Below are 26,723 nucleotides of genomic sequence, written 5' to 3' on the forward strand. Positions count from 1 at the left end.
ATAAGTGTGCTCATGGCATGATGTCATCTCCTTTCATATTTCTGTAGCAGTCACTATGTCAAAGAGAGGGTCATATGGTCCTTAAAAGTTTATACTGAGGGCTGGAGCGATGACAGCACTGAGAGTATTTACCAGTCTTCCATGCTAGCACCGTGTCAGGGCCTCACAAGCACAGCTGCCTGTGACTCCATCTCGGGGGACCTGCCTGTATTCACATGTACAAACTCACGGTGACATGTACGCACAACTTTTTAAACGAAGTTCATACTAGCCATCACCAGTGTTTAAGTGCACATGTATTAGTCGCACACACAGGAAGATGCTTTATTCATTTGTAGCACTTTTACAGTCTTACAAATTATACAGCCCTGAGAATTTTGACCTGTTTGTCCCTGTGTTCAACAAATGCTGATAAAGAATTAGATTTCCCTGACTGTACATGGACGTTTTATAAATTGTCTCTTGATAGTTCGTATTGGTTTCAAGTCATTTGCTAATGTAGATAACTCTGGTCTTGTTGAAACTTTATTTGCCATTTTAATTTCCTGTGCCATTTAAAAATGGTTTTGTAATAGTTCACTTATTTTTAAAGTTTATTTATTGGTTTTTCAAGATAGGATTTTTCTGTGTAGACCAGGCTGGCCTTAAACTCAGATATCAAACTGCTTCTGCCTCCAAGTGCTGGGATTAAAAGCATGCAGGACAATAACCAGCCCCCTCCCCCCCATATTTCACTTATAAGTAGAATGTTTCAGGTTGACTTTATGTTGCTAATTATTTATCTATTTATTGTGTGCGTGTGTGTGTGTGTGTGTGTGTGTGTGTGTGTGTGTGTACATGCTCGTGCACTTGCACATCCCTCTGTGCATGCTGGAGTACACATTTAGAGCTCAATAGATGGCTGTGAAAGACCTTTCTCTCCTTCCACAAAGTGGGATTTGGTGCTGGGCTCAGTCTCACGCTGCGAGTGCCTTTGATCACTGAGCTGTCCCACTGGCCAGCCAGTCCTGACTGTGTTTTGAGATGGGGTCTCAGGGTAGCCCTGGCCCTAATAAACTTGCTGTCATCTTTCTGCCTTGTCTTCCGGAGTGTTGGGATTGCAGAGATTCACTACCACACCCGGCTTCTGCCTTTGTTTTTAAGAAAATAGACATGAGTGTGGAACAGTGCCCAGTTCAGGAAACCTTATCAGTTTCCACTAGTGTTTTATAGTGAAATACTATTTTTATATGTGACTCTAAAGGTTAAACTGTGATGCTGCAAAGATGTGGAAAATGAGTCTTCCTTATGGCTAGAGGAAGTGATAACTTTGTTGTCTTCTGCTGGTGGTATCTGTAACCCCTCCCTTTAGCTATTCTGGGCACGGTTACTTGTCAGGCGTTGTCCACTAAATTGCTAAAAATAACAAATAGGGAGTGCGTGCGTTCTAAGGCCTTCACTGATGAGAGGCACAGCTCACTGCTCAGGGTGGTTCCTGAGGGAAAAGGCAAACGGAACCTGGTACCATTTCCCCTGAATGATGATGTTTGTTTGTTTAAAATAACCAAACAAACCATTGTCTTAGGCACCTTTTTCTCACACCCCAGAGCACTTGGGGACCCACATCAGTTTACAGTGGAGAGCCAGAGCCTGGGGGCTCAAAAAGAACACCTAATTGTCCATCTGTCTGTGCTGAAGGTCAACCATGCAGCTGTAGCCTTGTGCTGATGGCTCCCCATTCAGGGAATGGGGAGAGAAGGATAGGGGAAATTTGAGAGGAAAAAGCTAGCAAGCAAATGAGGGTTGGTAGTTTAAATGGGAAAGTGAATGTGGGGAAAAGAAATGTATGTAGTCCTCCCCAGCTGTTTTGAGTCAGGTTGTTTTAAAAAAGCCAACTATGCATGTTATTTCAGTACACCTGCATTTAATTTAAAAATTTAAACAATGTTTTTTTTTTTGTGTGTGTGTGTGTGTATTGGGAGGCTGGGAATTGAACTTACAGCCTCACATATGCTAGGCAAACATTCTGCCACTGAGCTACATTCTCAGCCTAGGGACTGTTAGTTTTCAGTCCTGACCTGCAAATACCTTTTCTAACTTTCCCTTACTTGCTCTGACTCTAGAGCAGGCCACACCTAGATGACTGAGGGAGGCCGGTTTGCTCTTAAGTGGGTATGCAGAAGGTAAAAGTTGAAGTCACGTTATCCCTGAGCTGAGTGTGTCATGTTCATGAACCACCCTGCAGGGAGCATCTGAAGACTCTGAGCATCTCTTTAGGGGCCTTTTACCTTCAGGCATGTTTCCTTCTAACTGGAAACGCCCACCTCAAATTTTACTGAAGATATCATAGATAGATGGCACAGATTTTTGTTTGTTTGATTTGTTTATTGCAATAGAGGCTCACTTTGTTTCCCTGGCTAGGCTGGAAAATCTCCATCTTCCTGCCTCAGTCTCCCATGTGTTAGGATCCCCCATCCCATGTAGCAGAGTTTCTTATTTCATGCACTTAGAACAACAACAAAACAAATCCAAGTACTTTCTCTCTATGCAGTCACACGTATACATTTTTCTTTAAGATTTGAGGATATACTAAGAAAAACTTCAGCTTTCGAATAACTTTGTTTACCTTGAAGATCTTAGCCTATTGTAGATGTTATTAGCTGTGATATACCCAGTATTAATACATGACCTTATGAATTCTTGGGGTAGGATATAAAAGAACAAGAACTGTAGCTCTCACCTATTGCTATCTTGGGTAAATTACTGCTTTATAGCTCAAAAATGCCTGTGTGAGCTGTTACTGGAGTTGGGGTGACAGTTTCCCACCAGGATGGAGTCAGTTGGAAGTCAGATGAGTATCAAAGTCACATCTTTTAAAAAAATTAAATATATACATATATTTATGTCCTTCCTTAGTGGTGAAGATGCAGTTGAAGAGGGTGGCATAACATGCAGCAGTAATATGGGTTCTGTAGCCGCTCCAGAGTAGGCATAGAGGTGAAGGGTGAGACAGTCACAGGGCAGCAGAGGTGGACAGACCCTCTCACCTCAGAAGGAAAATGTGCGCTTCAGATGAGCTCTTCTCCCGTCTCAGTGGTTTCTCAAGACCATAACTAACGGGAGTGGGTCGGGAAGAAAAGCATGTCTTCCTTATACACACCCACCTACAGCTTCATGTGTAAACTATTCAGTACTGTGCGTTGCAATTAGGTTATTATTTATGTAAGGTATAAGGCCGAGTCCTGTCGTTTTGTTTGTTTGGAGACAGGGTCTCAGTATGTAGCACTGAGTGTCCTGGAATTCCCTGTGTAGGCCAGGGTAGCTTTGAACTCACAGAGACCCAGCTGCTTTTGCCTCCAGAGTGCTGGGATTAGAGGTGCGTGCCACTACACCAGCTTCCTCATACCTGTTTACTAATCCTGCATATCACCATCAAATGTTTATAAAGGTTTTTTTAGTTGGGAAAGAATCAAGATACATAGATATGCAAAATCAACGTCAGGGACTGGGATGTAACTCAATTCTTTTTGGTCAGCGGTGCCATTTAGACATAGGCTTGCAGTCCCAGCACTCAAGAGGAAGGTCAGACATTTAAAGTCTATCTTGGCTAAACAGTGCTTTTTGGGGCAAGCCTGGGTTATGTGAGAACCTGTCTCAAACAAACCTGTAGTCACCACTCAGAAATAACAAATGAACTTTTTCTCTTTCTCCTTTGGCAGTGCTGGAGGGTGAACTCTGACCCTTTCACATACCAGGCAAGCCCTCTGAGCCACACCCCAGCCTCAGCATTTCCTAATGTTTGTTCAGTACTCTGCAGGCAGAGGTAGGCAGGTCTTTGTGAGCTGGAAGCCAACCTGATCTACATAGTGAATTCTAGGCTAGCCAGGGCTACATAGTGAGGCAAAACAAGATGACCCCCAAAATGCCCTCTCCATATACAGAAGCCTACACCATCACCAGAACACCACAGTGCTGATGAGAGTGGAGTCTCACTGGTTTGCCAGAAGCAGCGACCATCAAGAAGGCTGGCTGCTTTCATGGCGTATAGGTGGGTGGATGACAAGCCACTCATATATCTTAACGCTCCCCGCCCAATAGCAGGCTTCATAGCTCTGACTACTACATAAATAGATGTGGCTCGTTGATTCTTAACTGTTGTAGAAATTCCACAAGAAAAAGTAATTTTCTGTATTGTATTTGAAGAATCAAGTGTTGATACCATAGTTTATCCCACGTAGGTGTGGCCATGAGGCTTAAGACTCCTCTAAGAAACATAAACTCCCAGGGCCAGGAGGACTGGCTTCGTGGCATGAGGGCGTCGTACATGTGAGATCTGCTGCTTTGACTCCTCAATAGCCGTGGACAGTAGAGAAAACCATCTCATGAGTTGGTGTCCTTCGTTCACAGTTTGGAACTAGATTACCTGTGCCTTGTGGGGCTAGAATCCTTCAGAGAAAAAGAGGGACACCAGAGTAGGAACCCAGGACTCTGGGCTGTAGACCCCAACTCTTACTGTTATTCACTTTGGCTCTAAAGAAATGAAAAATCTTTCAAACACTTAATTATTTACTTGTGTGTGTGTGTGCGTGTGCTTGTTGGATTTGGTTCTCTCCCACTGTGTGGGTTCCAGAGATCTGTATAGCAGGCTTCTTTCTTTATTCTGAGTCCCCTGCCAGCCCAAGATGCAGGCATTCTGGGAAATTCTTGAATTTTCTAGGATTTTTGATCCTTTTATAAAATGATAATTGTCTTAAAACATCAGCTGTCTATAGAGATTGTGCATGGCTTCTATAGAGATTCTATGGCTAAACCTAGGGGTTGAAGAAAGGGCAAAACGGAACCCACCCCTTGAATCATGTTTGCATAGAGAATTGTGCCAAGGACTCTTTTATTACTCGAGAGTCATTATAAATTTAATTGGTATTATGTCAGTACTTAGAGCTAATAGCATATGAAACTCCAGTCTGTTTACACCAGTTCCATGGTAGCATGGGTGGGTGTGGAGTTGGAGACAAATAACAACTGTGACGTTTGGTCCATTGAATGGTTTCATCATGGTCTGAACTCTGCATCAGTCATCCTGCACCGTGAAGTTAGTGATGTGGACCTGATCTTCTCATCAGAGCACTGGGGTGTGAACAGGTCCGCTTGCTAGTGTAGCCTGGAAATTTAGCTTAGAGACAGAGCAGTGTTTCCTGGGATCATGCTGACAGGTATAGCTGTGAGCTTCCTTCCTTTCCATCTAAGCAAGAGCCAGGGTTTTGGAAAGCTTTATAAATAGCGCTTTGATATCGGAGTGGACTGTAGTCTCCATTTGTGCCCTCTGTTGACCACATAGACCAGCCAGGCGGTGCCTGTGACTCATGCTTCTGTGCTTGCCGTGGCTTTGAGCTTGTGTTCACTGTCTCCAGGTCCTTTTATGGGTTTCCGGTTGCCGTATCTCTATTTTTTCAGTTGTACAAATATGTTAATTTCATTGGAGTGTAGTAGTGTGATCACATAGCCTTCGACTGTTCATTGGCTCTCAGAGCTCCTTATTAACTCGTTGCTCTAAGTGCTTAGTGCTTCTGTTCCGATTATTAAGATAGTTTTCAGAAATCAGTGTGGCAGTCTGTCTATGTATGAATTACTCAAGTTTCTGGGTGGGCTGCGGGTCAGTTGGGGTACCACTGGGGAATAATCTGCTAGAACCTTCCTCTCGGTTGTACCTGTTTCAGACAGGCTGCAGCATAAAGCTTCACATGTGTGGCGCATTGGTGAGGATACAGTTTGTAGCTGAGTAAAATACACTTAGCATAAAGCCGCTGTGTAACAGTCATTACTGCGACCCCAGAATACTTGTCACCCCAGACGAGCGCATCGTACTTCCCTGTTACGGCAGCCGTTCTCTTCTTTTCTGATTCTACACTGCTCGTTTTGTGCCTTTGGGCGTCTGTTCTCCTGTGTGGGTTCCAGGGCTTGGATACAGGCTGCGGTGGGCCGCATGCCAGCCCCTTCACCTGCTGAGTCACCTCACGGCTGAATTGATTGTTTTTGATTTTTGTGGAACGTGGCTTTTGAGGTTAGCTTGATTGAGGTCAGGGATAATTTGTCAGTCTATCCTTCCACCCTGTGAGCCTGGGGACTGAACATACAGATTGGTGCAGTTACCCTGGGAGCCACCTTCCAGCCCTTCGGTTGTTTTTTAATTGCTCTTGTTGAATTGTAAGAAAACAGCAGTTTTTCTTTTATTTGGAGCGGAGAGCTAGACCACAAGTCCACATACCTGCGTGGCTGAGTCCTACCCCCTACTGAGCTGAGTCAGTCACACCCCCACTTCTAAGAATGTGAGGTGTTGGCTTCTGCTTCCTCTTCCAGCCTTGGCACACCCTGTTCTTCTCTGCTTTATTGGGCCTTCGGTCCAGACACTTGGTTTCTGGTTCCTTCTAAGACCTAAAGGCAGGCACTCACTGGCTTTATCTTGCTGCTGGAGTCTGAAGTCCTTCAGCCCTTCTTACTGAGACCATTGTCTTCCTTATAAAAACCTTTACAACAATTTGTGTGTGTATGTGTATGCCATGCATGTATAGTGCCCAGGGAGGGGAGAGAAGGCTGTCTGATCCTCTGGAGCTGGGGTCACAGGTGGCTGTGAGTCACAGACAGTGTAGGTTCTAGTGGCTGTTCCGACTCTTCTGGAGTAAAGCACTCCTAACTGCTGGGCCCTCTCTCCAGCCCCAGGAACCTTTTTAATCCTGGAAAAAATAAAAACAATATATATTAAGGACATTCTTGATTTATTTAAAAAAAAAAAAAAGCATGTCGTGTTTTTCTTATCACATGCAAGTGCTCATATTTTTCTCCTGCAAAGGGACTTGAGTTGTGGTGTGCAGGCTGTACTGTCTACAAGGCAAGCAAGCGCTGCACTCACTCGGGTTTCCGTGGGACCTCAGCAGTTCTCTGCTGCCTTTTGCTGGTCTCCTTATACTTAATGGGATTCTCAGCCTTGGCCTTGTGTGGTCTCTGAGGATATTGCCTTGGCTGCATTATTTCCTGAACAAAGCATTTCAGCCTCTCAGCATTTGTTAGGTGTAATTAGGTCTCAGCAGTCTGGGGCATTTACAAGGCCCAGTGTCTCACTGGAAAGATCTTGACACTGAAAATATTACCTAATTTCTTTCATGAAACTTTGGGGTCAGTCCTCAGGGTAGAAGGTATCCTAGAAACTGAATATGGCATCCCTCTCTTCCCACACAGCCTGTCTTCCCTCCCCCCCTCCCCCTCCCTTCCTTCCTTCTCCTTTTGTTCTATTCTGTTTTTCTTAGACAGGGTCTCCTTGTGTGGCCCTGGTCGGCCTGACTTTCTAGCTTTCTGCCACAGCCTTCCTAATTTGTGTGTGTGTGTGTGTGTGTGTGTGTGTGTGTGTGTGTGTGTGTGTCTGTCTGTCTGTGTGTGTGTGTGTGTCTGTGTCTGTGTCTGTGTCTGTGTCTGTGTCTGTGTCTGTGTGTCCTTCTCTCAGGCACCACCAGTGCCATAGTCGCTGCTCCTGTCTGAATACATCTAGTGATTTCTGGTTGATCTCCTTTCCTAAGCCTTTTTTTCTTTCTTTTCCTCTTGGTTTTTCCCCTCCTTTTTAGCCTAGTTTCTCCTTTTCCTCCAGTCATAAAATGTTGAATTTCTTTAAGGCTAAATCCTCCTTATTCTAAGAATTTCATCCTTTCTCATGACCTCAAGGGCCATTCCTTGATTTTATTATTTTAACTTTGATGATGTTTGCAGGAGTGGGTTTTTTCCTGCATTATGTGAGTCCTGGGGATCAAACCCAGAGGTCATGGTGATAGTCACCCTTACCAACCATCCTCTTGCCTGTATACATGAGAGAAGGAGAGGGGGAGAGGGAGGAAGAGGGAGAGGGAGGGGGAGAGATTGCTTTTACTTCTCATCTCTTGGTGGTACTGGGAACTGAATTCAGGGCACATGTACTAGGCAAGTTATGTGCACTGAACTACGTACATTGTCAACCTCCCAAGTTATACTTCCCAACTTTCTGTTTTGTTTAAGACAGGATCTCACTGTGTATCTCTGCCTAGTCTAGAACTCAGTCTGTAGCCCAGGCTGGCTTTAAACACAGGTTCTCTTGTCTCCGCCTACTCAGTGCTGAGATTAAAGGTCTGTATCACTCTTTGATGCTTTGTTTGTGTGAGTGCACATGTGTGTTCAGGTGCTTGTGTGCATGCACAGATGTGTGTGGAGGCCAAAGGCCAACCTTCATCTTTGTTCATATTTTGAGACAGGGTCTCTCCTGCGTCTGGAACTCACCCAGTAGATTGCATTGGCTGCCAGTAACTAAGGACCCACCGCTCCGCCTCCCCAGTTCCACAGCAGGCAGTTTACTAGCCAGGCTATTTCCCCAACCCTAACAATTACATCCTCAGCCTCACTCTCCTTCACAACTTCAGATCAATCTAGTTTTGTCTCCCATCACTCACAGTCTGTCATAGGTGCATTATACTTGGTGAAAATAAAATTCATAATCTTTCCTTCCAGTCTTGGTCTTGGCTCTGGCATCCTTAGCTTAGTAAAGGGTAACACTAGCCCGGCCCAAGCTAGGTGTGTGGGTTGGGAAGGCATTCCTGTCTCATTTCTCCCCTGACATCTGATCCTAGTGCAGGTGACAGTGAGGGACTTGGTGAGGTTCTGTTGTTGCTGTCTCCTGGTATTTCATAAATCCTTCGACTTTTCTTTACCCGTTCACTGTTCACAATCACCATTAAGGGGCTGTCTTTTGTTTTGTTTTTTTTGAGACAGGATTTCTCTGTGTAGCTCTGGCAGTTCTGGAACTTACTCTGTAGACCAGACTGGTCTCAAACTCAAAGATCCAACTGTCTCCACCTCCTAAGTGCTGGGATTAAAGGTGTCCAGATTTTTGTTGTTGTTGTTAGACTATTGCAAAACCTCTGACACAGTGGTTCTCAACCTGAGTTGAGACCTCTTCCACAGGGGTAACCTAAGACCATCAGAAAACACAGATATTTATATTAATTACAGTTATGAATTGGCAACAAAAATAATTTTATGGCTGGGGGTCACCACAACGTGAGGAACTATATTAAAGGGTCACAGTGTTGGACCCCAAATGGAGCCCCCCACTCAAGTCTCGGGAGAGACGCGCACCCAGTAGGACACAGAGACCGACCTGCTGCAATCACATGAGGAAGTTTTATTGTAAGCAAGATGATATGAGAGCTCAGGCCAGCATGCTGGGGGTCGAGACTCATACACCACACAGGAGTAGAGGGTTCGACCACGACCTGAATTTTCTGAGACTTATAAAGGAAAAAACCACAATTTAGGGGAGCAAGAGGGAGGGAGGAGGGAATTCAAGACCATAAACAGCCCATACAGTTAACACCAGGCAACACACCTAGGGCTTTGTGACATTCTACAGGGTCATTAGAGCATTGTGGCCGGAGGCTATGGGTCATTTGGCTGTTCAAGAAAACTTTTCATGCAAGAATGTTCGGGAACCATTGTACAGCAGGGAGGGTGAAAAGTTCAAGCTCTTACAGACCCCACTTCTTCTTAGGCTTATTATTAATTTTTTAATTCTTCATTCCCCACTTTTTTCTTTTATTGGGGCTCTTAATCCTAGAGCCACTGTTCATCCCATTGTAGCTCTTGGTTGGACCAGTACCTGAACAGCACTCACTCTTTCTTTTATAAAAGTCACCAACCTATTGAGTATGCATGGCGAATGTAAGTAGAACATGAGAATTCGATGGGCCCAACTAAAGAGAGAGGAGAGTGGTTAACCATGGGGACTTATTAGACCAACTTTTTTAAACCATCCCTGAGATGCTTCTCTGTCTGCCTTTTGTCTAACCTTTTCTAAGTTTATTTATGGAGTCTTTAATTACTCTGAATGGCAGTTCTGACTCTCTATAAGCCTTGTATTGCAACAGCAGATGTCCTTGTGCTGCCCTTGCAGCACCTAGATAGCCCCAAGATATAGCCCTAAGTAATTCTCAACTCCTTTTTTGTGTCTTACTAAGTCGTTGCATCAAGATTCCAATCTGGACACTATCTAAACCCACACCAAGGTCATGACTAGCTTTCAGAACTTCTAAACTTATATAGATTGTGTCCCTGAGGCACAGTCCCAAAAGTGTTGGGAGTACTAAATATGCAAGCGTTACATCATTTGTAATGGAAATCAAGCCTATCCCACACCTATCTTGATAGAACCCAGGACAAACATGACTGAATTTCCTCTAGGTCCCAACTCTCAGCCCCTAACAGCTAGTATCCCACGGCTGGTGAGGGCTGAGAATGACGGCTGTCAGGGTGGTCAGCAGCACCAGTCCTTTCCAGGAGGCTAGTGTCTGGGCTCAGTGTAGCTGCAATCTCCGACCTGGAACTGATGGGATGTCTCTGGGGGTTCCAGGGCATAGGCTGCTTGCAGATTTCTTTCTGTATCACCTATAGGTCTTTTTAGCCTGGCACACAAATCATTATTACATGGCACTATGACATGTTGGTTCAGTAACATCATCTAATACAGTCAGGGGGCTGAGGCCCCATTTAAGATCTCAAAGGGTAAAGGCTGAATCTGGAAGGTATTTCTTGCCTGAAGAGAGCAAGAGGAAGGAGTGTCACCCAGTCTGTGCCAGTCTCCATGGTCAATTTAATTTGGTCAGGGTCTCTTTTAAAATTTTATTTACTCTACCTGTCCTGAACTTTGAGGTCTGTAAATACAATGTAATTTCAATTGACCTCTAAATACTTGGCACACCCTGGCTTACCTTGGCAACGAAAGTAGGGCCGTTGTCTGACCAGATTACCTTGGGCATTCCAAATGGGGAAGATTTCTTCCAGTATCTTCTTGATGATTGCAGAGGGTCTCTCTTTTGGTGAGGAAAGCTTCTATCTGTTCCTGAAAGGTATCTACAAGCACTAGGAAATACTTGATCATATTTTTTCTGGTTTTATCTCAGTGAAGTTCACTTGACTTTTCACTAAACTCTCTAGGACTAGCATTCATTACTGACATACCTTATATTTTTTTTACTGTCTCTCTGGCTAAAATCTTAAAGTCTATTACATACACTTAACTACTTGGACAAACTTTTTATCTCCTAAATGAATCCATTTCTGTATTTGGCAAAGTGAGTCTTTTCTTTGTTCTCTGGGGAGTATATATTTCCCCTCAAGTGTCATTGTCATTTCTTTTTTTTCCCAATTTGAGCCTTTTCTTCTGTTTTTACATTCTAAGTGAGGCCATCCCTTAGTCCAATCCAGTTCCCAGTGGCTGTCTCTTGCAGGCCAACCAGGATATCCTGCATAGCTATTTCCCAGCCACTTTATCTGCTTTGTTACTGCCCCATGTCACTGAATCTCTTCCCTCCTGTTTTCCTGGGCAATGAGTAGTACTCACAGTTGTTGGCTTCACCAGGGCATCCAAGAGATGGCAAAGGCATCTGCAGTGCTGATGTGCTGGAAGTTTGCCATCCCAGATGACATCATTTTGTATGCAACCACTCATCTCTGACCTTCATTCATGAAGAGAACTGTTTCCGTCTGTGACAAGGTCCTCGGCTTTCAGAAGCTGGTCAATCAGCCAGTCAGAGGTCTTTCCTCCACCCATGGGCTTCTGCCAGTACATGACACTCGTGCTGTGGTGGCTCCAGGTCCGAGACTGGCAGCAAGGTGACCAGATTGTCCCCACCGGTGGAGAATCTAGTCCATGGCAGTTGACCAGTGGTCCCATCTTTTGGGACACTTATTCAAAGGCAAACATCAGCCACTCTATCACAGTTTAAGTCCTGGATTGGGTGATAATTGTTATGAAGTTGGCTGGCAGTGATATGTTCAAAAGCAGAACAGTGCTAAGCCATTCATCTCCCAGCATCAGGTATTTTATTGCACTGAGACAAGTCTTAAGCTCCACATACAGTCTGTAGATATGCATACACATGGCCTCACCCAGCCATTTCAGCCCACAAGTCAATTTGAGGCAATTTTCTCATGAGCAAGGGATAGGGGCAGTCAGGGATGACTATGAACTAGTGGGTTACCGGCCCACGCCAAGGTCCACTGTTCTTGGCAGTCCAGCCCCTTGCACTCAAAGGTCTTTGGATATTGGCCCACTGGAGGCATGGGAGCACAGAACATTGGGTCCCTGTATCCACACTTCCAAATCTCTGTACATAGCCAGCACTCCTAGGACCAAGAAGCTCTCCAGTGGCCCTCTTGTTCTTTCTTGGGCAGTCACTGACCCGGTGTCCTTTTTTCTTTGCATTAGGCACACTGATCTTTAGCCAGGAATTCTCTTCTGTTGCCAGGTACTATCTTCCTAGGTTCCCTAACTACTGTGGCCAGTATATGTTCCTCTCCGTCTTTTATCTCTCTTTAGCTCTCTAACTTCCTCTTCTTTTGTCTCCTTTCTTCCCTAGCTTTCTGCTCTTTTTACCTTCTTTTCTTTAACCTTACTTTTCTGTAACACACTAACTCTCAGCAACTTAACTTAACCCTTCAAGTTTCTGATCCTTTCCTTATCTTGCCCAGATTGGTGGGGGCACTTTCCAGCCCCTCAGAGAACCCTTGGAGCCTGGCGGCAGACCTGGAGCACTCCCTACCTTCAGGCGTCTGAAGAGAGCAGGCAGAAGTGAGGGCCTTCTATCCGTGTCTGGAACATTTTTCTGGCCTCTAGTAGGGTCTTTCCTCTAACAAGCATCTCAAATGGGATGGTGAGAAAACATAATGGATTCAAGAAGCCTGGTCAGGCCTGCAGGATTTTCTGAAAAGGAAGGGTGATTATTTTTCCAATATATAGGTCAGCTCTTACTGCAAAGGGAGCTCGCCGGGGCCGGTGGTGGGCCATAGGCGCGGAGGGGCAAGGCAACGTGTGAAATCTCCCTCTGGGCACAGAGGTGTCCCTCTCGGTGGGTTGCAGATGGCAACAGAGGGTAGGGGGGAGGCTGTGGCTCTGTCCATGAAGGGTCCTCGATCTCAGGGTAGATCTTGGGGTGCGATTATGACGGTTGGGTCTGCTTAGGTTTGCTGCTGAATTGCCAGAACGGTCCAGGGCGAACTCCAAGGTGGGGGATTCTGGACCAATGCCAGACGGTGATATAGGGGATCTGGTCGGATGTCCTCCTACTTCCTGAAAGATGGCTTTGACAGCTTAAAAATGAGAGACAGGTTAAAGGCTCCTCTGGTGGCCATCCTACCTTAAAGGTCGGCCATTCAGATGAACAAAAAAAAAAGTCTGCCAGGTCCCTTTTAACATCTACTGAAAAATTGTGAGCTCTAGTCCATTTCAGTCCAGTGATCCAAAGTTCAAAGGAGGCAGTTTTCTAATTAACACAAACAAAAAAGACAACAGAAAACAAAAGACCTCTGTCCACCAGAGGCACTGAAACTGATCGGCAGGTCCCAGACCTTGCCTAACAAATCGGTCGTCAAGGATAAAGTCTCCTCTGGACCTACCAGAAGGGGTTCACCAGTCTTCCCTGGTCCTCCCCCGTTTCCTCCTGGGACTTCTCCCAGGGCTAACGGACGGTGGACACCTGGACACGTCTATCTTATTACCAGATTTCCAGACAGAACACAGACACAGCGCTGAGACAAACAGAGAATCTTACCTCCAAGTGGGTCTTTGGACCCTGGTGGTCAAGGCTGATCCCGGACGAGCCCCAAAAATGTTGGACCCCAAATGGAGCCCCCCACCAAGTCTCTTGCACCCAGTAGGACACAGAGTCAACCCGACCTGCAATCACATGAGGAAGTTTTATTGTAAGCAAGATGATGATGAGCTGCATGCTTCGAGACTCACACCACACTCACCTGAATTTTCACAGAGCTTTATAAAGGAAAAAACAATTTAGGGGGAGCAAGAGGGAGGGAGGAATTCCAAGACCATAAACAGCCCATACAGTTAACACCAGGCAACACACCTAGGGCTTTGTGACATTCTACAGGGTCATTAGAGCATTGTGGCCGGAGGCTATGGGTCATTGTGGCTGTTCCAGAAAACTTTTCATGCAAGAATGTTCCGGGAACCATTGTACAGCAGGGGAGGGTGAAAAGTTCAAGCTCTTACAGACCCCACTTCTTCTTAGGCGGCTTATTATTAATTTTTTAATTCTTCAACAGCCTTAGAAAGTTTGAAAAACCACTGCTCTAATATATTTTCAACATTTACACGTGTGTTCTGTAGTCCTGTACTTCATAACATCTCTAAATCGCAGATCTTAGACAGCTGTTTTTGCACATCACTGGCAACTGGACCAGATGCTCAGCCTTGACAGCAGCTGCCCCGGACCCACTCAGCCTCTGGGGATAAAGCAACCTGTCCTGGGCATGCCTGTTAGCTGTTCACAACTCCTAGTCCCTTCTGTGAGAAGCTGACTTTTCATTTTGGGCTTTAGTGAGAAGGAGGTGCTGTACTCACTAGAGTTTAAAACCTAGTGGCTTCACGATAAATACTAAGACATTGGTGGCTTAAGACCCTGTATAATAGGTTGGATGTGATTATGGACACCTTTTATCCCAGTACTCTAGAAGCAGAGGTAGGAAGATCTGAGTTTGAGGCTAGCTTTGGCTACACAGTGAGTTCCAAGACAGCTAGGACTATGTAGGGCTTGTGTCAAAAAAACCATACCAAAACCAAAACCAAAAAGGCCCTGTGTGATCCGATTGGTTCTCACTTGCCCGTCTCTGTGCTTCAGTGTTATTCATACCTTGTTTCCCAGACACACCCTGCTCTGTCCTGTCTTCTGAGGAACCTCTGCAACAGCCTTGATTACCTCAGATGCTTCCTCCTGCACACTGCTTTTCCTCAGAGCTCTTACTGTATTCTGTGGTGGTTTGACTAAGAGTGGCCCCTATAGGCTCATATATTTGAATGCTTAGTCATCAGAAAGTCTTGCTATTTGAGAAGGATTAGGAGGCGTGGCCTTGCTGTGGGAGGTGTATCACTGGCAGTGAGCTTTGCAGTTTCAAAAGCCTACATGAGGCCACATGTGTTTCCTTTAAAGACATCTTTAAAATTCACCTTTATTTATTTTGTTTTGGAGAGCTCTTATCTGCATCAGGAGTTAGTTCCCTGCTGTGAGCACCCTGTGATAGAAAGCCTGTGACTTGCTCACTCTTTTAAGCCCAGCAGTCTGTGGGCCTGCCGTGTGCTGGGTGCAGTTCTTGTGCAAGTGCTGAAGTGTTTCCCAAGTCAGATAAGCTGTGTCAGAGTCTGTACCTGTGGTCTGTCACTGCAAAGCAAGCCAGAGGCTGCATCGGGGAGGGGCCATGTCAGACTTCCTTGGAGCTGCCTTTAGTTGACTATTTAGGAAAGGAGTCTTCTTTGTTTTATTTTATTTTTTTTTTGAGACAGATCTCACTGTTCTCTGGCTGACCTGGAACTTGCTAGGTAGACCAGCCTGGCCTTGAACTCCTGGCCTCCATCTGCCTGCCTCTGCCCCCTCAGTGCTGGGATTAACATCACACCTGGCTGCTATGTGGATTTTACATTTTTAAGAATTGAGCAAATGGTGAGTGCCAGTTACTGAGCAAAGATAGCCTGAGCAGCATACGTATAATCACCTTTGCTGTAAGCGCGCTGACCTCTTTAAAACCAGAAAGCAAAACCGTCTCCAGGCTTAACGAGGCCTTCACATGTCTGACACTCTGAGGTACTGAGAGGAGGTGCTTCAAGAAGGATGGTGGGTGCTGGTGAGGGACCGAAGCAAATCACAGAGAAGCCCTGGTGTTTGGGCAGCAGGGCTCACAGGCAGGGGTTATAGCTGTAGGTCCTATGGAAGCCGAATTGGAGAGGGCTGAGGAACAAGTGGGAGGTAGAGGCAGCTGCTGAAATGATTGGCTAATGGTTTTGTAGCTGTTGGAGGTGTTCACTCTGGGATCTTGAAGCAGGAGGATCACTGTGAGTTCAAATGCCTAGGTAATCCTCCTGTCTCTGTAGGAGTGCCAGGGTTGTGCAGCTAAGCCGATCTCGTTGTTGTTGTTGTTGGGTCCTGGGGATTGAGCTCAGCCTGTTAGGTCTATGTGGCAAGTGCTTCTCCTCCCTGTTGAGCTGTCAGTGACCCAGAGGAAACATTTTTTCAGTATTTCATTTTAATGATTTTCCTTGCCAAGGATGGATCTTAAATAGCTTAGGAAGAAAGATGGGTAGCTGCGTGAGGTTTCTGGGAAGGCAGGCAGTGATGCATTCGGTGCTTACGAAGGGGCTGATTTTGATTCCTGTAGAAACATGGGGATACTGACCATTCTGACAGTGGGGAGGGACCGTCACACCACCGGTTGCTTAGATGCAGCAGCAGAAGCAGAGTAATTATAATATTTTCCCCCATTGGTGAGCTGAGAGAGAATAAAGTTTGAGAATCAAAGACAACAGGCATAGACTTGTTTTGGAGTGTGGACAGGTAGACAGACAGTGGGGCTTGAGTATCTTTTGAGGGTTGTGGTCTGTGGACTGTCTTCTTCCAGCAGTTCCTAGCCACCATAGGCATGGATACGGTTAATACAGACTGGTATTTTGCCAGATAAGTGCAACAAGGGGAGAGGGTAAAGGAGAAAAGTGTGTGCCTGTAAAATAATATTATTTTTGTTTTTTAAGAAAATTTAAAAATCCTTTGCTGGTCTGTGGCAGCTAGGCTGGGTAGGTAGGGAGAGGGAAACGGTGGCACTCTGGACATGGTAGAGCACAGTGTCAGACAGCAGTGGTCCAGAAGGTCTCAAGGCTGTGGTGGTGAGAGTGCTGTGTGGTCAGGCACAGGTACTGGAGCTGTGGAATCTAGTGGAGGGTCTGAGCTAGGTGGCTGACGAGGAACATAAGGAACATGGGGTAACGTCAGCGGGCTGTTGTCTGCTCCCTACTTTAAGTCACTTGATGATGTAGCCTCTGGGCGGGAAGGCAGAGAGCCCCCAGTGAATGAGGGCTCACCCAGGCAGCTGGGAGAATTTGTCCAATTGCTGAAGGAAAAAGTAGGCAAAGCTGTTCTGTGAGTAAGCGAGTGAGCGAGCGAGTGGATGAATGGGAAAACGAGTGAATGGAGACTGGCATGGCCGTCAGCTCTCACTGAATCTTACCACCCTGGAGAGAGGTCAGCACATTACAGCTGCTGAAGGGCGGCCTTGTGTGTGTCCCTAAAGGCCAGCTGTGCCCCGTTACTTAGATCACACCACTGGTCTGCACATTGTCGACGGCTTCTTTTGTGCTGCAGTTGCAGACAACCCCATAAAACCTAAACTATTTATTATCTGGCCTTGTAGAGGAAAAATGTACTGACTCCCGGTTTGGACCGTAGCTCTCACACTTCAGCGGGTTTTGGAATCCCTGCATGGCTGTGGAAACACAGATTACTGGACTCAGCCCAGTGCCTCTGATCCAGTGAGCCTTGGTTCGGGTACTTCCGACAGCCCCTGCTGATGCTTGCTTCTGGGATGGGACCCACATGAGAAGCACTGCCCTTCAGGGCTCTTCTTCTACGACTCTGTTAATCCAAATGTCCCTGCCTGTATCAGTGCCAGCTAAACCACAGGATTTCTGGGTTTTCGTCTTTACTGGTGATGGCTCTTTGGATGAAGCTCGTTGGTGCCATTTGCTTTGGACAAGTTGTCCCCACTGCCACTACATTCCTGTAAGCTTTCCTTCACCCTTGTCTTTCCAGAGTGTCTGATAGACCTCAGCTTAAATGGAAGTTGTCAGGGAGACTGAGGGGCTGGCTGGCCAGTGGTTTGGAAGAAGAAAGGTGCTAGGCCAGTGTGGCACTTTGTCATGGTGGATTGGGTTGAACAGGGAGCAGGGGATCCAGCTGCTTTGGGGTGTGACCCCACACAGGAGCAGCATCAGCTTCTCTGCAGGAAAACCACACCATGTCTGCTGACTGAACGAGTTCTGGGCTCCTGGCCTTCAGCCCAGCAGCTTCCAAGGGCGTCCCTAACGTTGCTTCTAGAAGATGAGGTACTGAACCCTGCTGAGACAGGCAGTTGCTTGCTTTGAGCTCGTCCCTCAGTGCTGTTGTGCAGTCACCATGGATCCTGGCATCTTCAGTGGGGGTCACAATGGTCAGTACCGTTTCTCCCATCAGACCCTGACTTCCTGCCCTTGTGATGTTGTCGTCTTCAGCTCAGGTCATAGATGTCCTTGCTGGGTCACAGATGCTCCCGCTGGCTGCAGCGGCCTTTCATTTTGCCTCCTGACTTCCTGTTCATGCCTTCTGTCTGTTCCGTTTGCTTCTCTCCCTCTTGCTTTCCACATTGGTTTCCTGTCTGCCTAGATACATCCCCTTCCCTTTAGCCATCGCGGCCTTTCCCAGCTTTATCGTGGTGGGCAGCTGCCACCCCCTGACCCGCTGCACTTCTGAAGACTGAGAGAAGTCAGGAATCTGCTGTGTATGTGCATGCGCATGCATGAGTGTGGGTGGAGGCCAGAAGTCAACATCGGGTGTCCTTATTGGTTGCTCTCCACCTTATCCTTTGAAGCAGGGTCTCTCAGTGAACCCAGAGCTTGTCGATTTGCCTGCCTGCCTGGCCAGGGGGTCCAGGGTCATCCTGTCTCCTGCTGTCTACTGCAGAGATCTTAGGCATGTGTTGTCGCATGTTGTATGTGCTGATAGTCCATACCACCAACTGAGCCATCTCCCCACCCTTTAATATTATTTCCTCTTCTTCCTCTCTCCCCCTCCCTCCTCTTCCCTCCTCCTCCTCCCTTCCTCTTCTCCTCCTCCTCCTCCCCATCCTCTTCATCTTTTAAACAACAGGCATGTGCTAGGTCCATAGGCATGTAAGACTGTGCTTGTTTCTCCCACTCTTGACCTGGTCAGGGGACAGCGAGGAGAAAGCAGCCTTTGCCTCCGTTCTCTGACTGGTAGGAAACCTGAGGTTGGCAGATCCCTGGACTCACCGTAGAGAAAGTGTTGAGTGTGTTGGCTGTGGATAGGACAGACTCAGAGCAAAGGGGCTCTGAGGACAGGAGCCTCCCGAGTCTGATGTAGAAGAGTAAGGCAACCCTGTCTGTTGCTCCTGCAGCTGGGATTGGAGGCACAGGGTAGCTAGAGGCCTGCTTTGGTCCCCCACATCTTTCCTCGCCCCTTATCACCATTTTGTTTTACTTTAATGTTTGAGAGTCTGTGGCTGAGGGAGAACGGAATGGCATAGAGAGGAGACATGTCAAAACCCTAGAGAGGATTAGAGTGAAGAACCTGACAGCTAGTGTGGTGCTGCACACATATTCCCAACACTTGAGAGGTTGAGGCAGGAGGATTGTGAGTTCAGAGTCATCCTAGACTAAAAAGCAAGCTACATGGTCTTGAAAGAAAAGAAAAAGAAAGGAAGGAAGGAAGAAAGAAAACCCCGAATCTTCTTTTTATCCCCAAGGTACAAGCAGGAAGGGGGAAAGTGCAGGTTTAGGAGAGTTCCTAAGAGAGAGAAGCCTGCATGGAGTCATGGGGGTGTTATCTCAAGAGTCTAAAAGATTGCGTCGCGTCGGGAAAGTTCTGGGTGCTTGAACCTTGTCCCTCTGGTGAGACTGAAAGCCAGTTTTGGATGTCTCCCCTGTGGGCAGTAACTTCAGCAGTGCCACCTCCCTAGCTATGCTGAGCCTTGCAGAAGTCTCAGAAACTCTTAATCAAAAGAAGGTCCCACAAGAATGTCACTGCACCCAGAGCTCTGTGGTTTGATGGAACCAGAGAAGGGAAGGGTTGTGAGGGAACTATGTGCAAGGAAGGAGGCCGCTGCAGCCAGGACAGCACATACCTTTCCCTGGACTGCTGTAGGAAGGTGGGCTCTGGGGCCCCTGGAGCTTACAGGTGACCATTGTCTGGTGCAGTCCACAGAAGCTGAGAGGCTGGCACCAGATCCCAGAGTCTAAACTGCGGGAACTTGCAAAGGTTTGCTTTACAGCTATAGCAGTTGACCTGGTTAAAACCTAAGGGCCTGTTCAGAGATCAAGGCTCTGAGGTCTCTGTGGCATGAGAAGTTTTAGTTGTAAATTCTATATATCCAGGGGCAAGAGGGTAGAGGCCAAAGCCCAAAGAGGAAAGGCATTGTGAAGGAGTCACTCTCTGCCTTTGCTTCCTCTGGTGCATGCTCCCCAGTTATTGAACTTGGGAGGGAAACAACAAGGACAGTGAACAGACTCCCAAGATGCTCTTCCAGCGAATGCACCACATGCAACTAGCATGAGTGCTGCTGTGCACTGGCCGTCCTGGACTCTAGGACCCAGGCGTGGACAGAACCAAATGCTGCCCACGAGACATTTCCCTCTTAGATAAGGTGACACTCGAGGAAGGCCTAGAAGAGCTGGGTTTGGGAAGTGGTTAGACCATGGATGGGGTGGAGCTCTTTGGATGGGATTGGTGCTCTAAGGAAGCAAGGAGCTCATGTGACACTTGAAGGGTACACTGTGAGCCTGACAAAGCCACCCAGATTCTGAATGGCCCTGGCCTGCAGGACACTTAGGTTTAAAGCCACCTCGGCTGTGCTGTTTGCCCTTAGCAACCACAGACTCAGTGGCTCTGGTGTTTACAGACTGAAGGCTGTCGGACAGAAAGCTCTGAGTGCAAAGGGAAGACCCCAGCCACAGTCAGGAAGTCAGGAGACAGTCACTTCATGAAGGTCTGGAGACAGGGCTAGCAAGGTGTGACAGGCTCATGGATGGCACACCCGTGATGGCTTTGTGTAGACCCAAGGCAAGAATGGAGCTGCTGTTCCAGAAAGGGAAGGCAGGCCCTGACTTAGGACTTAAGTACAGAAGTCAAGGGAAAAAAGGCCAACTAACGCTTGAGTCCTTAACGCGTCTTTGAGAGAAGTACAATCCCAGCATAAAAATGTTTAGAGACATTTGCCAATTGATGTGACCAGAGGTACATGGTCCTTCAGGTCTAGAGAGCTTTGGTATGAAGCGTTTGTAGACACACCTCTTCTCGTGTTCTGTGTTGATTTCTTAGCTATACTCACTACAAACTCATAGACTGGGAAAAAAATCTTTTCCCATTTCCCGGAGGCTGAGTCCAGAACTAAGGTGTTGAAGGGCCGCAGAAAGATGCTTGCTTAGCTCTTCCAGCTTTCTTATAGGCCGACCATGCAAGTCTTAGAGCACACATGGCATTCTCCCTCTGTGACCTTTACATCCCCTTCTTTCAAGGACATTAACTGGATTTAGAATCCATAATGGGATCATATCTGGAGACTTCTGTTCCTGATTAAGAGTGTGTTCAGGGTAGCAGGGATCAGGTGGTTTCCCTCACAGCACGTCTGGGTTGGATATCATTTGGGCTTAGTTATACTTGATGCCGAGACAGGAACTATTGAAATACTTAGGAAAGCTCCATTATTAAACTACTTGTTTTTAAAGAATTGTCCACTAAGTTTATTTAAACTGAAGATTTAAAGTTTTGGGTTTGATGGCACATACCTGTAACCCCAGCACTTGGAAGACTTGAGGCAAGAGGATTACTACAAGTTCAGAGCCAGCCTAGGCTACACATAGGGTACCAGGAAAGCTCAGGTTACATGGGAAAATCCTGTCTCTAAAAATAAAAGCCAACCAGACAATGAGACTTAAAAGCTTACTTATGCTATCTTTTTAAAAAATACTTTCACATATTGTGTTTTGTTTGCATGTATGTATGTGTGTATGTATACTATATGTGTTCCTGGTGCCCAAGGACATCAAAAGAAGGTATTGGGTCCCCAGGAACTAGAGTGAGTTATGATATGGGTGCTAGGAACTGAACCTCGATCCTCTGCAAAGAGCAAGCAGTGCTCATAACTGCTGAGCTAGGTCTCTAGCCACCATTCTGCCGGGTTGTTTGTTTGTTTTGTTTTTAAATTCGAGGACTTTGGGTTATACTAATATAAAATTTCTGAAAGACTGAAGGAAGAAATGCTGTGAGATATTGTACTGATGCTGGGATTATAATCTGCATTTGTTTGGAAACCTGGGCAGGATGAAGTGGCCCTTGCTGTGATTCTAAGTTTATGGTTTTGTCATCTATGACAGCAGTTTTGTCAGACCAAAAGCAACAGACCCAAGTCCCTGGGCACTAGCTATGGCTGGGAGAGCTCTGCTCCTCTGCCAGCTCTTCTCATGAGGCTGGGTCCAAGTTGCCCAGGTGGCATGTGGAACTATGACTGCTATCCTATGTGGGCACATTCTTTAGTGATGAGCCAGCAGTTATCAGTATTTGCCTCTTAAACTCACAAGTAAGGGTTGTTTATCAAAGGAAGTTCAGTCCCCACTCTATCACTGTGATAGGCCGTATCAGGGTTAGCAGTGTACTTAAGCAAAATTCCATAGCAACAGTACACATTTGGGGCTGCTGAATTGTCACAGTCCTGATGGCTTTTATGGCACTCCTGGTGTTGTAAGGAAGTAGGTGCAAGTTGGCAGAAGGTAGATGAGTCAAGGTCTGGGCTTTTCCTGCCCAAGAGGAAATTTAATTGGAAAGTCAGGTTAGAAAAGACTCACACAAGAGCTGGTACAGATTTGTGTCTTGCTTCTGCAGAGCGAGCCTTGGAACGCATGGTTTGAGAGCTGTCTGGCCACAGTAGGAGAAGTTTAAGGCAGAGCTTTGGTACAAATGACCACCTTGTAGATAGGCTCTTTCCCTGTCTGTTACCTTCATGTCCCAAGCAAGCAGGTCCGGAAGATCTGTCAAGCAGGTTGTGATGCTTCTAGAAGCACAGTGATATGTGGCCCACCAGCCCTCCACTGTACACTTTCCCTGGGTCATGTAGGCACTTTTGTGAAATGTGGAGGACACTGGTGGCACCTCCTTGGCTCTAGCAGCCCCAGTGCAGCTCCTTCAGTCATTGACCCTGGGAGTGGTTCCTGGTATTCTTTGAAGACGTGTACTATTCCTCTAATGGGCACTTCCTGTCTGCTAGATGGGAACACAGCCACAATGTTGTTCCTTGGGCAGGAGCCTGTGGTAAAGCCATCATGCTTTTGGGATGAGCACAGGACAAAAAATGTATATACATCATTTCCTTTGACTAATCTTTGTGGTCCCAGTCCTGATGTGGCTTCAGAAAGTAGTTAAGTTTCTTTGTCGAAGTTTAGAGTTTAATTTAGGACAGAAGGTGAGCTTCCACAAGCCTGCTTTACCCATGTGTCATTGTTCTGGATTGTGGCAGCAGCAGATTCATTAGGAAAGCAGTTTGCACTCTGACTCATCTGCCTGAGTGAGATGTGCAGAGACTGCTCTGGGCTCACCGTAGCGTGGTGCATGCTGTCTGCTCTGTCCACCAGAGGCTGTGGATGCCTGGCTCAGACCATGGAAACCCCAGAGAGACTGTCCACTGTGGGGCAGCAGCTTTGTTCTGGCCTTCGTCTGGTTGTGTCTGGTTGTCCTTACTCTGGGGGAAAGGTTGCTATGGCCTGCCCTCTACAGGGCCTTTGTGCTCCCTGTACCTAGCCAGTTCTTCCTGCTGCCCGAGGGGAATGCTGTGGACAGACAGGCGAGCTTACCTGCCTTTTGTTTGGGAGCATGTCTAATATCACTTCAGGGAGGACACCAGAACCTGTGGCTGTGATGGCTGCACCTGCTCACTTTGGTCCTAACCCTTTTTCCTCACATTACAGCAGAAAAAGTCCTACCTGGAGCGGAGCGTTAAGGAAGCGGAAGACAACATCCGAGAGATGCTGATGGCTCGAAGGGCACAGTAGGAGCTGCTGATCCCTCTCATCCTGTCAAGACAGGGGCTGTGCAGGGCACTGCCCTCCCTCTGTCCTGTGGCCCCATCTCTCCGTCACCCTGAGGCCCTTCAGGTCCCAACTGAATGTCTGCCAACCACTGCCCAGGACACTCTTCTTTCCTGGGGCAAGCCAGGAGCTCTCAACAGAGGGAAGAAATGGAGGGCAGAGGGAGAAAGCTGCCCAAGCCTGTCACTAGGCATGTGGGTTAGACCAGGTTAGACCAATAAAAAACTATGTCTCACTCTATGACATCTGCTTTTCTCCAACTGAGGAGAGAGAGGCAAGTGTCTAACTCAGCTCGTGTCCCTTTTTTCTCCTCCTGTCCCTTGACAGGTGACTCATGGGCCTCCCTGTCGAGCATAGAAGAAGGAAGACAGGTTGATAGGTGAGGTGAACAGAGCCACAGTTGGCTTCACGGTTCCTTCCCTGTTTTCTCCTCAGAATTCCAAAACAAAATTCAGTAGCAAGCAGCATCTCCGGCCTCTGGCTCTGTCTGGCCATGGTGCCACCTCTGAGCTCCCCTTCGTTTTCTCAGAACAGCCCGTTCACCGAGCAGCTTTCAGGAATTTACTGCAGGTCAGCTGAACACAACTGTTCTTGAAAACTAGATGTAAACTAAGTATTTAGAAAAAACTACTAGTGAACACTCAGAACACCTCCCTCCCTGTTCCCTGCAGCCAGAGTGTTATTTGGTGGTGGGCTTAGCTGGGAGGGCTGATCCAGTGTGTGAAGATAGGAAATTGTTTCTCTTGAGGCGTTGTCTCTCTAGCTTAGGTCGGACTTTCAGTTTGAGTGATGGAAGCACACTGCCCTCCACTGCTGCTTAGATGGACAGCAGGCGAGGCTGCCCTGGTGCTCTGTGGCCAAGGAGACTCTGACTTGTTTTTTGACAACTTAGCGACACCCTGTGGCTATTGTGAGAACAACAGGTTGGTTAACTAGTTTAGGAGTGGGTGGGAGCAGGAAGAGCCTCTGATTTGTTTACCCTGTGATTATGGACTCCTGGTGAGCAGGAGCAGTTCAGAGTCCCCCAGAGGTCCCTTTCCCAGGGCCTAGGCATAAGCGAGTCTGAGCTGTGTTGGTAAATATGACACTGGGCCTTGGGCAGCACTTTTAAGACATTAGTCAGAATAGAAGAGAAGTTCCCCTTTGTGAATTGGGTGGTAGGTATCACAAGCTGACCTGCTCACATCTTACGAGCCGTGGTGGTTGGAGTATAACAGAACCTAGGAGATACAGAAGCACAGCCCCAAGGAGGTTTAGTTTACCTGGAATGATTCAGACACACAGATTTTGGACAGATTTATTGAAACATATAGGGTGTGAGCAGAGATCTAGTGGTGTGTCACATATTGCCATTACCTTGAGTGTATAATTTAAACATTATAAATATATATTTCATAACTAAGCCTTTGGCCAAAAAAAAAAAAAAGGGAAATTATTTAGCACATTTGTTAAAGATCAGTAAGAAATGAGTTTTGAACATTAAAAAGATCAAGTCACTGAACTAAATAGCAGAAACCCTCACTAGTCTAAAACTCCATAGGACTGAGAGTAGAGGTGTCTGCGCAGAGCTAGCCAATACAGCAATCAGAAGAGGTGGGCCCAGGCACACCTATCGGAGTGGCACAGAGCGGCCAAGCAGAAGAGCTAGGCTCATCAGGTGATCAGGTGAGCATGTCCCACAGGCAGCAGCAACACAGAGCAGTCCAGCAGGCTGTGAGGCAGGTGGATGGGCCCAGGTCATCTCTTCTTTGGTCTTCTACCACATACACTGGAAAGAGAAAGGAGGGGGAAAGTGAGACGGATCCAGTGTACACCTCAGGCCTGCAGTCACCTCAGGACCAGAGGAGAGTGGCAGCAGCGGCGTATGCAGCCTGCTTCTCCGTGCTTGCCAAGGGTGCACAGAGGAGGCTGGCCTCTCTTCTCCCATTGCTCTAGAGGACAACCTTCCTCCTGGGAATGAATACTTGGGACACTATAGAATGACCTAACCAAGGAGTGAAGCTGGTGACCCGTAAACAGCTGAGAAGCCAGGAAGCACTGTCCCCTACACCACAGTGTGTGTGTGTGTGTGTGTGTGTGTGTGTGTGTGTGTGTGTGTGTTGGGGGCACTCCTGCAGATTCAGATAAGCCAAGCAGAATTCAAATCTGTATTTTAAAGGAATGATCAGGAATAAAAGCAACAAAACAACAAAACCCCCACCAAGCAGTGGTGGCACATGCCATTAATCCCAGCACTCAGGAGGCAGGGGGATATCTGTTCCAGGACAGCCAAAGACACACAGACCAAACAACAACTCCTTCCCCAAAAAACCAACAACTTGGTGTAGCACATTACACTGTAGAGCACTGCAGCAGGGGGTGCGGACGCCTGGAGGCCTTCAGAGTGGAGCTGCAAGTCCGAGCCTACACTTGACTGCACCTCAGTTTCTCTTCCCCCAGGGGCTGGTTCTATGGTGGGTAGGAGTTGGCACCCTCATCAAATCCACACCTTCAAACTCACACAGCACAGGAACTTGCGGATTTTACAAATTGAACCAGTTATACAGTGGGCCTTCAACTCTAGTCTTGCGTTTTCTATTTTATACCTTGGCAGTTCTGGGGCTGGAGTAGGAGCCCAGCTTGTTAGGAAACTGGCACGGGTTCAACTCTAGACCACTCAGTCTCCAGCTTTTACCCATGGGGAGGGTAATGCCAAGACTCAGTGAAAAGCCCACCACGCAGTGTCATCCAACCCTCTGCCTTCTTGAGGAACAGGCACAGGACACACGTAGTTCTGCCTCTCGGTGAGACCACCTCCCAAGCCCGGGCACAGGCCTTCCCACTGTGGGCACCTTGATCTGGCTCAGCTGCATCAACACAAATACCAAGTCCTGCTTCCTTCACTGCCTTCCTCTCCACTTCAGCCACGGTCACTGCTGCCAGGCCTCTTTCACAAATTCCTGGAAGCTTGGCGACCTAGGGACTTCAGCTCATCCCCCCCAGATGCCCAAGGCACTCATTTCCAGATGACAGTCTTCCAAAGTTCTCCTGACCACCCTCCCTGTCATGC

The 26,723-nt window shown here is 47.1% G+C and overlaps 2 protein-coding genes across 5 annotated transcripts in view; one reads left to right on the forward strand and one right to left on the reverse strand.

The window, feature by feature from the left end:
* Pfdn1 (prefoldin subunit 1) overlaps window positions 1-23,914 on the forward strand; it is a 57,504-nt gene extending 33,590 nt beyond the window's left edge. The window contains exon 4 of one of the 3 annotated variants that reach the window (XM_032886237.1): window positions 23,555-23,914. In XM_032886237.1, coding sequence (XP_032742128.1) covers window positions 23,555-23,638 — 84 coding nt within the window. In that variant the 3' untranslated portion in view covers window positions 23,639-23,914. Of the gene's footprint in view, window positions 1-3,698; window positions 3,822-3,920; window positions 4,122-23,554 lie in introns of those variants that run through there. The other 2 variants (XM_032886235.1, XM_032886236.1) reach the window with 2 other exon arrangements.
* Window positions 23,915-24,957: 1,043 nt separating this feature from the next.
* The window catches only part of Cystm1 (cysteine rich transmembrane module containing 1), a 58,201-nt gene continuing 56,435 nt past the window's right edge, over window positions 24,958-26,723 (reverse strand). For both annotated transcript variants that reach the window (XR_004385912.1, XM_032886240.1), the window contains exon 3: window positions 24,958-25,442. Coding sequence is in view for 1 of the 2 variants with exons in the window: in XM_032886240.1 (XP_032742131.1) it covers window positions 25,336-25,442 (107 nt within the window). In the remaining variant the exon portion in view is untranslated. The remainder of the gene's footprint in view (window positions 25,443-26,723) is intronic.

Source organism: Rattus rattus, chromosome 15 (genome assembly GCF_011064425.1).
Source record: "Rattus rattus isolate New Zealand chromosome 15, Rrattus_CSIRO_v1, whole genome shotgun sequence".
NCBI lineage: Eukaryota > Metazoa > Chordata > Mammalia > Rodentia > Muridae > Rattus > Rattus rattus.